The sequence below is a fragment of the Callorhinus ursinus genome, unplaced genomic scaffold, assembly GCF_003265705.2.
Source record: "Callorhinus ursinus isolate GAN/ISIS: 27379988/994484 unplaced genomic scaffold, GSC_fseal_2.0 scaffold18, whole genome shotgun sequence".
In the NCBI taxonomy this organism is placed as follows: Eukaryota; Metazoa; Chordata; class Mammalia; order Carnivora; family Otariidae; genus Callorhinus; species Callorhinus ursinus.
The window spans coordinates 21,699,624-21,713,025 of record NW_027397080.1 but is presented as its reverse complement, the minus strand read 5'-3'; the positions used below and the strand labels follow the sequence as shown (position 1 = coordinate 21,713,025).

The window sequence follows — 13,402 nt, the reverse complement described above, 5'->3', positions numbered from 1 at the left end:
AAAGAGTTGCTTGCTTAACTAACTGCACCCCAACAATCACAGTATTAACACTCCATGAACACACAATCAAATTCAATTTCGGATGCCAGAGTTTCCCACTTCCAAACACCCTGGGGAACAGTGAATGAATCCCTCAACTCTTAGGACCTAAAAAAGGTCCAAACCCCCACAGAGCTCAGGAAAAGAGTGGAAAAGAAAATGAAAGAGGGAGGAAGAAAATGGTACAGTGAGAAAAGGGGAAAGTATACTGGTTTGAAGCAAAGGAGAACGGGACTTTTTTTTTTTTTTAAGATTTTATTTATTTGTCAGAGAGAGAAAGAGAGAGAGAGCACAAGCAGGGGGAGTGGCAGGCAGAGGGAGAAGCAGGCTCCCCACTGAGCAAGGAACCCAATGGGGGACTTGATCCCAGTATCACTGCTAACCACACCTCTTTGCTCCCAAACCCAAATTTTTACACCTTGGGTTATCACCTTCATGAGGTATTTTTCTGATATAACAGGCATCAAAATATTTAAGAAACACTGATGAGAGAAAAACTGAAAAGTGACCTTGATCAAATACTACTCATTAGTTATTTTTCCTCAACACTATAGAAACACTCCAAGACTTATAATGTATAAACAAAATTTTATGATCTTGGTTACTGAACTTCATTCAGTAAGGGCAAAAATATTCTTTGAGAATCACTGTTCAAGATTTAAACTGAACAGAGGAGTAAAATATTATTACCCTAGAGTGAAATGTAAGCTAAGGAAAAAGAACCAAGACTTCCGCAAAAGAGACTGTCCAACTCCAGCTCCACCAGTAGGGCAGGAAGGAACAAGACTAGGATTCGTTCCTTACCAGTTCAGCCAGAGGAAGGCCCTCTGCCCTAGAAGACAGGACTGCTGTGCTGCAGGACAGAGAACTAGGATTCCATTCCTTATACTTGCTTTTAACCTGAACCCCGGATTAGGAAGAAGAGGAAGGAGAAAAAGGGGGGACCGGGATCAGAGGGAAATGAAAAACTGGGAGTGGAAGGGTAAGAGAAGAAGGGATTCCGAAACAAGAAAATAGGAAGGGGGATGTTTATGTCTTCCAGTAGACGGTAAGGCCAGAGTAGCTGTCCCACGGTGGTACAGCAGAAGGACCTATAATTGATGGGAACTACTGGATCAGAACTTTTAAGTCTGATAAAAGCATATTAACTAGTGATAAGCCTTAAAACTAAAATATCTGCCCAAATAATGAAAATAATCTAAGCCTGGATTATACACTATGATTCATCCCTAAAATGGAATACTATATAGCTTGAAATTCTATAGGTAATGAAATGGGAAGATGTCCATGAATATATTGTGAGATGGGGGGAAAAATACCAGAAAGTTTTAGAACATTATAAATAGTATGTGGCCATACATATTAAAAATTGTTTAAATATAAATGAAAAAGTTATGTATTAATCTGTTAAATCATTGTTTCTTTAGGGAGTGGAGAAAGGGAAAAAAACTGGCTACTTCAACTTTATATAGTCCATATTATTTCTATTTTTCTCACTAACTTGGTTACTTTCATAATGAAAAATTATTTCAAGATTGTTTTTCTCATCTTAAGTTAACTAGGTGAACTGTTTTAATCTATAAGACGAACTGCTTACTTGATGGATTTTGGATCTGTGTAAGAACTTCCCAGGGAAGAAAGAGTATCTAACAAAGGGAACAGATATCAACAAATATTTGAGATACAACTGCCCCTCAATATCCTGCTTTTTGTGAAAATAAACAAATACAGTCTATATGTAACAGAAATAAAACCAAACATGTTATAATATTGTATATCCAAATCAGCAAAATATTTCCCTACCAGTAAACTCATCTATATTGTTTCTATATATACTGCAGTAGTATTAAGAGCAATAAAGAGGGCTGGCACAGATTTATAATAGAATTTTAATGACAACATTTTGCATCAAAAAGTCATTTATATGATGTGTAAATAAACAGGCTAGAATTCAGTGAGACACCTTTCAAAATGATTTTGCAAATTAGAAGATACAACTGCATTCCCATTACAACATGGGATTCAAAGAGAAAAGTCTGGAGATTTTAGCATGTTTACTCCGACAGCCAGTCTCACCTTATAGTTTTTCTATTCAATAAATTCTTGATAATATCAACTGCCAATTTTACACTTAAAAATAATTTTAATTGGGGGCACCTGGTTGGCTCAGTCAGTTAAGCATCTGACTCTTGATTTTGGCTCAGGTCATGATCTCAGTGTCCTGGGATCGAGCCCTGTGTCAGGCTCTGCCCTCAGAGGAGAATCTGCTTGTCCCTCTCCCTTGGCTCCTCCCACTGCATGCTCTCTCTCTCAAATAAATGAGTAAATAAGTAAATAAAATCTTTTTTAAAGTGGAAAAATAATTTTAACTGGATTTAAATTTATAGAATAAGTACAAATACAAAGGCACTAAGGTGGTATGAAAACTAAGTTCAAGGGGCACACAAGGGACACTTCAACAGTACTGGCAACATTCTATGTCAAAGCTGGGTGATGCACATGTATTACTTTACTTTAAAACACACATATATAACGTGTTGTTTTGAAAATATCAAATATTTCCTAGTAAAATACAACTTCAGTAAAGCCATGTTTCATATATACACACTTGCGACATTTAATGACATTATGAAGTGTATCATTTTATAACTGGCAGCTTCAAAAGCAATAGTAACCAAGGTAAGAGAAAGGTTTTCCCTTTTCTAGAAGTAGTAAAACCAGGTAACAACACTTGGTTCCTTGGCCTATTTCACCTCAAATCCTAAGGGAAATGTTCTTGGATATTCTAATGCCAATTAATTCTGATGTAAAGGTCTCTAATTGAGACACTAAGTCCCAATGTTAGGAACTTGGTTAGTAGATACCTGTTTATCTATACTAGATTACTATATCTTAAAAGAACAAGTTAAAATTTTAATATGTCCTTACTGGTAGCAAAAAAAGATCAATGCTTACTGAATCCCAAAGCTTAATTTTTCTAGTATTTGCTGGTTTTATCCCTTAGAATTCACTTTCTATGTAATAAAGCAAGTATGTGGTAGAAATTTATTGAATAAGTCGTTTTCATTACTCTCTAGCTTAGTACTAGTTCACAAAGTACAAACATGGCACTTATTTCTCTACATTAAAAATATTTGTGATTTTTCGAGGCATTTTCATTTCACTAATCCTCATAACCTTCCTATGGACACAGATCTTATCACAATTTTGCAGAAAATGAATCACAGAGGTACTCAGTTATACTCAGTCATCCCACACCAATACCTAGTCACTGTTTTAGGTGCTAGGGATAGAGCAGTGAACAAAAGAATCAAATTCTTTGCCTTTGTGGTAGTACATTCTAGTAGGAAAACATTAACAAACAAAATTTTGGTAAATGGTGATAAACGCTTGGAGAAAAAAAATCATGGAAGGGAGATAAGTTATAACTGACCCTTAAACAACACACGGATCAGGGGCATCCTCTGCTCACCTGCATGCAGTTCAGAATCCCTGTATAAGTTCTGAAGCCCCAAAATCTTAATAGCCTACTGCTGACTGGAAGCCTTACCAATAAAGTAAACAGCTGATTAACAGATATTTCCTATGTTACATGTATTACATATATTCTTACAAAAGAGTAAGCTAGAGAAACGAAAAAGTTAAGGAAATCATAAGAGAAAATACATTTACAGTACCATACTGTATTTATAAAAAAAAAAATCTATGTATAAGTGGACCCATGCCGTTCAAACCTGTGATATTCAACAGTCAACTGTATATTTATTCCATCAGCAAAAATCCAATAAAAATCTAGGTAATGATGAGTTGGTTGCAAATTCAGAACCTTGAGACATGGGTTCTTTGCAACAGAATTACCAGCTCTTTCAGATGGTGTCATTAACTGAATACTTCTGTAATACTCTTTCCTTGTAAACCACTCTCTAAAAAGCTTTCCATTCAGAACTGTTAGCAACATTTTATTTAAAAATTCTTTACACCACTAAACCTCACTGCCTAAACTGATTAGCAATCCGTTTTAGCAGAAATTGCTCAATATTTCATACTTACCATAAGCATTGGGGAAATCCCCAGGTCCTGGTCCAGGATAAAAAGGCCCTGGCCCTGGTGGTTGAACTGGATACTGCTGTGGGGGCCCAACATAAGGAGGGCCACTATGACGGTACTAGAAAAGAGAAATTAAAGATATTTATAAATAATATGAAGATAGCTTACTATTAAAAAACAAAGTTGTGTGTGTGTGTGAGAGAGAGAGAGAGAGAGAATTACTGAAATAAGGTGAAAAAACCCTTGGTTAAATACTTTCAAAAATGCTTGCTTGCCATCAAGATGCAATGAGGATGAAGAGAAAGATGTGCACTAGGTAAAAACCACACAGCAAATCAGTGCACAGACAGACATCAGTTCACTATAAAATTATTTCAAGCTGGTAGCTTTTAATGAAATTGAATGTTATCACAGGAACAGCATAATTACTGAGTCTGTTTTAGCGCAGATGGATATGGGGAAGGGATGGGGTAAAAGTTAGAAGATAAAAATAATTTCTCTAACATCTTAGAAAAACTTACAGAGATGCAGAAATAGCTCCTTACAGTATTATGGAAAATGACAAAATGGCAGACTTATAACCAACAGAAAGTTCACATATCACTAAAAACCAATGCCATCACCCACCCTCCCTGCTTCCTTTGATGAGAATTTGGGTTAATTCCCACTCTATTGCTGGACAAGAGAGACCTGAAAGATACTTTACCTGTGGGATACAGTACTGAGGACCCTGGGGCACTGGGTACGGCATGGGCAGATGGTTAACCATCATGATGTGCTGATTGGCCTGATACACTGCAGTGGGTGTCTGTGCACCAGGACGAATGGAAGGAGTGCTGTTCGGGATGGTAGCTCTAGGAGGCTGTATCTGAGGCCTCTGAAAAAACTGAGGAGGAGAGAAAAAAATATTTATTTTTTTACAAAGGGGAATATGTAAATTTTACTATCTTGAGCTTTCTCCTTTTTTCCACTAATAAAAATGTTACCAACTGAATTGGAAATACAATATACATGAAAAGAGGCCAAACTGCATGTGGCTGGGACCACTAAAAATATTCTACACTAGGCACACTAAGTCAAGTTTTGATCAGTGCTGTCACACATATGAAAACAGTTGGGCAGTCTCACTTTTAAAATGAAGCCTCAGCTATTTTAAATGAAAAATTATATACCATAATTATTAATTTTAAAATGTATAAAATATAACAAAAGGGTAGCTTCTGTCTCTCTAAAAGTTGTTTTACTGTATAAAAGTACTTATATTAAAATTAAAAGCAGTCCCTTAAAAAACTACCATTCAAGTAATTTATAAAATATTTCTAGACATAAAGATTTTTATCTCAGTCTATCAGAGTCAAGTTAAATTAAAACTACCAGTAGAGTTGTCACATGCTGATTGTCACGATGGGAATGGCCTTCCTTTTCTAAAAAGTGGCAACCCCATATTAAAATGAACCCAATTTTGCTATCTTGAATAGTTTGCCATAAAAGTGGAAAATCTAGACAGACCTAAGAATGGTCTGGAAGGAGTAGAACTCAAAATTTATCAAATGGCAGCCAGTACCTGTGGTTATTTATGGCTCTCACTGCAGGCTTAAAAGCCTTGAAACAATATATCAATAATAAATTCCCACTGTGAATTCATGTATATTCATCAGCAAACAACCAATCTCATTGTAATAATAGTAAGGGAACAGAGTAATAAAGAGGCCATGCAGAACCAGTAGTTGTTACCTGGATGGGTCTGAATCCTCCCTTCAATTATGAAGCAAGAAAGCAGCAGGAAACAGAAAGAAAGCCAATGGAAAAGCTTATAGATCAGTAGGAAGGGGTAGGACATAGCATGCAGCTCAACAAAAATATCTTTCTATTCAGTAATAATAGGAGAAGAAGGAAGATTAGAAAATCAGAATGACAATTCTCCACTTGAGAATTCAAGGACACATGGAATTGAAGAACTGAATCACACTTAATTGAATATAAATAAATCCAGTGGCAAAAATATTCTAATCATAGCCACAAATTGTTAACAGCTTGAAGGGATATGTCTGCTTTCAAGTACAGATGGGAATGATTCCTGATTCCTGTTCTTGGCTCTACAGACACCCATTATGTGACCTGGCATTATTTAGCTTCTCTATGATCCACTCTCCATCCTTAATGGAGAAAAGAGTTAATAATAAAAGTGTCATTCATTATTTTAAAGTTTGCAAGCATCCTAAGAAGTAACTAAACTTTTCAAAATATATTAGACCCTTCAGGACAGAAACCTGCTCTTCTCAACTAATACGTCATGTAAGAGGCCACTTAAAGCTTTAAAATGGGGAAACATAAAACAGGTCTTAAAATGTGGTCTAGCTCCAAAATCTCTTGAGTTGTCTCACAATTCCAGACATGAATATTGATTGCAATTGGTCCAAATTAAGCAAGGATGAGCTTTGACCTTTGGGCCCACTCAGGTCTTATCCTGTCTTATTCTTAAGCATCAAGTTACCCACAGATAGAAGAAATAACTTTTTATCTTGTGCTGAACTGGAAGAATTAGGATCCAATGTTCAAGGCTCATCCCCATTTGGCCTTCATAACCCAGGACAAAGAAAGCCCTAAAAAGATTAAGTCACAGAAAAGCAATAGACAGTACAGCAGGAGAATGGAGTGGATGGGGGAACCAGATGCAGAAGGCCACAGAGAGTAGGTTGATGGAGATGAAAAGAAAGTACAAGAAGCAAAGTTGCTAACAGGAACCTGAGTTGGGCCACACCGACAACAACAGTCTCACGTTTATCTCCACTGAACAGTCTTGTTGACAGACAGAAGAATTCTGTTGGCTGCAACCAAGAACACTGCACTAGTAAACTTGCCATTCTACACTTCATTTCTCTGAATTACACAGAAGATAAATCTACTATTCATCAATGTATGTGAGCTGTAAAAACACTACATGAATGAACTGAAGCATTTTTCTAACTTGGTTATTATGTCAGTAGCCACAAAAGTGTCATAGGCCTCAAAGAGAGGATAGTCATTCATCTGCTCAACTTCCTGAGCATTACTCCATGTTAGATGCAGCAGACAGAAATCTTATTCCTGTAAGATAACTTTTTCCACAACTCTAGAGGGCAGCCAAGACAAGGAGAGTATCACACACAACAGGTGATGATCCACTGTGGTTATATTACCATCAAATTTTTTAAGAGGATTTACTGCCTGAAGAGACACGGTGTTACTAACTTGCGCAAAGCAAGAAAAGTAGATATGGGCAAAGTTTCCCCACAGTCCTAACAGTTTACTGTCCTTCTCCAGTCACTAGTTTCCAACTCCTCTGTGGGGGTTTTTAACCCCTGTTTACAATAGCTGAGAATACAGCTTATTCAAGGAGGATTCAGAAGCCTGTTTTCTTCAGTGGTTTTAAAAGAGAAACAAACAAGTGTTTCTGATGATACTGCTAATATTAACATAAGCTGAACCCAGGAAAACACAACATTTATGATTATGTGGACATGCAATATTTTTTATAAATGAAGAGAAGACTTCAGCATTGAAGCAATGTAGAAAAGTGTATTCATATATGCACATTAAATAACACTGAAGATTTATATAGTACTTACTAGCTGTATGTAATTATTTTACATACATATTAAATTATTCTTACAACAAAGCTCTAAGACAGGTAGGATTATTAACACCCCCAATAGATATACTGGGAAATTGAGGGACAGGGAAATTAAGTAACTTCCTAAAGGTCTCCCACCTCTAATTTAAACACAGTCAGGTTTAGGTGTATAACTTTTAACTGTTACACACTCTACTTCTTATTTTCAAACAATTGTTGACAGTCAAAAGAAATTTTTTTTAAGGCTGAAGGAATGTGGTGAGACCTTTATCCAACTACACTAATGGGTGGCATATCCCTCAATCGTAACATTCCTGGTAAGAAAAACGTTCCATCAATTACTTCACAAAATTCATGCTTATTATTCAGGAAAATAAATTTCTTCTATCTACAAGACTCTAATTCTGTATCTCCCTTAAAGTAACTGACACCTGTTCATATGCTTTTACATTCTTGGTTCAACACTTAACAGACCTTTTACTCAAACTCCCTGCACAAGATTTTTACAAGGACAGGCTATCTGGAGCTTATTTTTCACCCTTAAGAAGTTCCTTTCCTCCCTCATTCTCCCTCCCTCCTCCCCCCACACGAGATTCTACTATCTATAGAACTAGAAAAGATGTAATGGCTGGAAAGGCAAAGAAATAAAAAGAGATGGATTCTCTTTTTTGTACTCTCCTAACCATTCAACTGTAAATTTAGAATTAGATTTAATAGTGGTGCAGGAAATTAAAAATCTGTGGGTGGGCATGCCAGCAAACCACAGGTTATTAAAAAGAACCTGTGAATGTGAATGGGCCTTCCCAAACTGCTTGCAATGCTTCTGAATCTCTTTTCCTCTCCACCGATCATACTCTCCTGGATGCTGGATGGAAGGACAGTACGAGCCATTTAATCTAACCACATACCTAAAGTTTAAATCTCTTATTTGACATGCCCTTCAGGTTACGACACTTGAGCAACTGAAGACAACAGTTCCATTTCATTATTAAATGGAGTTCTGACTTTCCTTCTACTCCAAATTTTTCTCTCTGTATCATCTTCCCTCTAGTCCAATAAATATTCCTAAAATCACATCAAAGTCAAATCCTTCTTCTACAGAAGTGACAAATCTCTAAGTTATGTGAAGACAGCCATCACTGCCAACTTTCACACCAATGTCTATTTTTTGTTCAAATTACTACCCTCCATGCCCTGTCCCTTCAACCAAGATATTGAATTCCCTCTTCAGCTTTCTCTCAATATGGTCCCACAGTTCAAAGTCTCACTGAATAGAGAACCAAACACAAATATCCCGGTGATACCTGCCCAGAATGTACCTGGCCTCACTCAATAAATTTATCTGTTGCTAAATGAAAGAGCAACATCTCTCTCTTATTCTGGCTGATTGTATTTCCATTAACAAAACCAAGAATAACAGGAGCTCTTTTGTCAACCACATTTTACTACTGATTGGTACTGAGTACCAATCTTGTAAAATCCCTAAGTCTTCTTTATATATAAGCAGCAACAAGTCACGCTCTTCACTTTTGTATGTACTCTTAGAGTTGTGTAATGAAGTTCAGATAGGGAATCATGTATGTTGTTCCTTTGAAAATGTATCTGGCTAATTTCAACCCATCATTACAGACTGTACAGATACTTCTGGATTCCAAATGTATAATACAATGTCAAAACCACATAACCACCAGCAAATTTGACAGGCATGTCATTAATCCAAGTCACTGATGAAAATGCTGAAAAGGGCTAGGTAGAGAAGAGAGGAATCGTGTACAACATGATCATCTCCAAACTTGATTTCAATCTGTTTTAAGTCTTTTATCTTTCAATGGTCCACTAGTATGCCAGGAGAATGGCAAGGGGAAAAATCAGCCCTCATTTGAGGTGGTACTTTGCACAGCTTTTTAAAGGGCTAGGATACATTTAAAACAGAGGCTGAATTTAGAGTACTCATGATAGCTGACTTTCACTGTAACATTCTAGAAGCCAGAAGGAAAACGTTACCTCTTGGAAAATCCTTCTAAAGATGTGATAATTATAATATTACCTAAATTTTCCTGGCCAATAACATTAGTAATAAATGCTTTTTGAATATGTTGGTAATTCTATCACTTCTCATGAATTCACTCTTTCTAAAATCATCAAAGACAAGGATATCTCTAAAAAAACTACATAATAATTCAACATTCTCTAAAAACTACCTATTCATTTTCAGCAACTAGAAAAGTCATATTCAATCACATTAGTTCTTCCTATGTGGAAAAAAAAACTACACAATACTTATTAATTTGCAAAGTAATAAATACCATATCAAAAATATGCTTCTGAAATCCCTAGCTTTCTACCATATATAGTTCAGCCTACTGGAGGAACAGTAAGATTTGCAATTATGAATTTTTTAGGTTAATATCTTCAAAAATTCTAAAGTACTCTTGAGAAAAATAACAGTGCTATAATTTTCTCACAAGTTATAAGGAAACAAGCAGTGAAGAGTCCACATAATGGGATATCATTCAAGTATCAACCAGATATTCTGCTGACTTACACCAATTTATAAGATTATTACATTCTAAATTCTTTCTGTACTTTCCCTGCATGTGGCCAATATCACATAATTTACGTTTCATTAAGAATTAGAAGATGTAAGCCCTAGAGCTGAGCTGTCCAATACAACAGCCACTTGCCATATTTGATTACTTAAATTAAAATTAAAAATTCTGTTATTCAGTTGCACTGTACATTTCAAGCGCTCAAGAGCCACATGTGGCTAGCAGCTACTATAGTGAACAGCGCAGACACAACATTTTCACCACCACCACAGAAAGTTCTATTAGACAGTAGTGTCATGGAGGATTAGGTCAGATGGAAGAAAAAAATCCTAAGGATTCTGTTCAGGAACAGAAGGTGTTCTGTCTGATCATGATGTAGACTCAAAAATGAACATCCTTGTAGAATACTTCGCTCACAGGTAAAAATAGGTTGAGAAAGGGGTGGAAAGATAGGCTGTGTCACTATTAAAGGAAACTGACATTTACCAAGAATCTATTATGTGCCAGGGACTGTGACAGGCAGGTACTCTGATCCTCACAACACCCTTAGGAAATAGGTGCTGCTGTTTTAACACTTCAATATTTTATTATTTATGAGCATATTTTATCCATTTCTCAGATAAGAAATCTGAGGCTCAAAGTTATGGCAACTCCCGGGGCGCCTGGGTGGCTCAGTTGGTTAATCGACTGCCTTCGGCTCAGGTCATGATCCTGGAGTCCCAGGATCGGGGCCCGCATCGGGCTCCCTGCTCGGCAGGGAGTCTGCTTCTCCCTCTGACCCTCCCCTCTCTCATGCTCTCTCTCTCTCAAATAAATAAATAAAATCTTTAAAAAAAAGTTATGCCAACTCCCAACCTGTATTTTCTTTACTATCTCTGCCATAACCCTACAACTCTTTGGTGAATAAGGCACTAGATAAAACTGCCCAAGAATGACTTACATTAAGCTCTGAAAAATATAAGAGGACTGGTCATAAGACTGCATAAATGCTTGATCTTATTTCCAAGTAATATCCATTAGACTCTGATACGCCAGAACTGGCCCCGGAGGCAAGCCCTAAGCCTTCATTTATTTTACTTTCCAAATCTAAGAAACTGCCTAGAGCAATACAAATATTTCTCTACCAGAAACCAAGACTTCAAATGTAACAACACAAGTTTGAATACAGAAATCTTTTAAGGTTCATAACAACAACAACAAAAAAATCAACATGAGCCAGCTATTTTCTTTTCTTTTAATCTTTTAGCAAAAAGAACAAAACTAAAACAGGAAAACATGCACAGTTTCAATGCTGCTTGCCACTAGGTAACATATTTCCTTGATGCGAAATACTGTTAAGCTTTATCAAGCTTTTATTTTACACTAAATCCAATTGCTTTTAATATGGCATACTATTCAACATTTGTGAATATTATGGGAATTAAAATCATGTATCAACACACTGAAAAATGTTTTTGTTCTAGGAACACTTTTAAATACCAATTCCCTGGTCTTTCTCAAAATGCAAAAACTACTCAGCCATAGTATTTAACCAACACTTGTTCTCTGTTGTGAAACCCAAAAGTAAAATGACAGGAACACAAGTAACTTTAAACCACAACTACACGAATTTCAACTACTAAACATGAAATTAATAACACAAGCCAGAATCTACACTATACTAAGTGACTTGCTTTACTTATGAGTGTACATTCTATTCTTTCAGTTTCTAATTACCTTGGGATTTTCAAACATCAGAGTAAAAATAGTTGACATATTTCTAAAGCCACGGGTGTTTGCATATAAAATTACTTAGTACTTCTTTTACCTTTGAAGAAAACTGTTAGTCTAATCTAAAGCTCTCTTCAGGTTACAAAATGTAAAAAAAAATAGAACATCCTAATTAATTAAAGAATCCCTGTAAAAGCCAAAAACTAATGGTACTGGAAGAAGACATGGCTGACATAATTCTAACTGGAGCATGGTATCCCTGACTTGAGGGACTCAATAAGAGCTCTGGCTGGCCACACATAAAGATACTCTAAATAAAAGTAGTTCCAAGAAATACATTCTGTAAGTTTCTTGGTCCTATTAAACTAAAAATATTACTATGCACAATCTTATTTGTTTCATTTCAATTCAGTTTACTTCATTTTACAAAGAAGAAAAATACATACATAGGTTCTAGATTACTAAACTGGACAACCGTGTTTTCATTTCACAAGCAATTACCTCCAATTAAGCTTATCTAAATAACAATATTTTTTCCTTCGTAATGTTTATAGAACCAATTGTTACTAAGCATTCACAAAAACTTATGTATTTACTGTTGGACTTTAGAAACAACAATCATAGGAAACATCATCCAGCATCAAATTATTGTGTAAAAAAAAAAAAAAAAGATCAAAGCATGAAAGGATATGTGATCAGAAAGGTAGCCACTGATGAACAATTCAATAAAAGAGAAATGAGAAATCTATTCACTAAGTTTAACTAATCAAAGCTAATTCTAACCCTTGATTTAATTCTTTCTGGCCAAAGAAAACAACTATAAATGAAAAAACCATTTGTGCCTTCAATTCACAACAAACCAAAAATAACCTAGGACATAGATGAAAAAAATGTATTCTCTGTATACCACTCAATGTTTTTTACTGTTTACTCTCATTATACTAGTCTCTATGTACTGTTTTCTCTTATGAGCCATCTCCTTCTCTATGAACCTCTACCTGACTTTCTTTCTCTTCCTTCTTTCTTTCTCTTTCTTTCAACACATACACGGGGGGGGGGGGGGGGGGGGGGGGGGGGGAGGAGCACAGGGAAAGGGAGAGAATCTCAAGTAGGCTCCATGCCCATTGCGGAGCATGACATGGGGCTCGGTCTCACGACACTGAGATCATGACCGGAGCCAAAAATCACGAGTCGGACACTTAACCAACTAAGCCACCCAAGGAGCCCCTCTACATGACTTTAAATTTTAGGAGAAGATCATTTTAAATACAGACTTCAACCAGTAACTCTCAAATGGGAAATAGTATCATCTCCATGGGGGTTATTTGGAAATATATGAAGGTGTTTTTTGTTTTGTTTTTTAACTGTCACTGGGAGAATTCTACTGGCATTTAGAGTCCTAAGGTTGCTAAATGAACTACAATTTACAGGGAAGTTTTTCATG

The 13,402-nt window shown here is 36.2% G+C and overlaps 1 protein-coding gene across 16 annotated transcripts in view; it reads right to left on the bottom strand.

Annotated features, from left to right (window-relative positions):
* The window catches only part of EIF4G3 (eukaryotic translation initiation factor 4 gamma 3), a 335,019-nt gene that overhangs the window by 142,084 nt on the left and 179,533 nt on the right, over window positions 1-13,402 (bottom strand). For 9 of the 16 annotated variants that reach the window (XM_073903237.1, XM_073903228.1, XM_073903230.1 and 6 more), the window contains 3 exons: window positions 5,821-5,841; window positions 4,793-4,972; window positions 4,090-4,204 (listed from right to left, as the gene is read on the bottom strand). In XM_073903237.1, the coding sequence (XP_073759338.1) occupies window positions 4,090-4,204; window positions 4,793-4,972; window positions 5,821-5,841 (316 nt within the window). The remainder of the gene's footprint in view (window positions 1-4,089; window positions 4,205-4,792; window positions 4,973-5,820; window positions 5,842-13,402) is intronic. The other 7 variants (XM_025856155.2, XM_025856158.2, XM_025856159.2 and 4 more) reach the window with 1 other exon arrangement.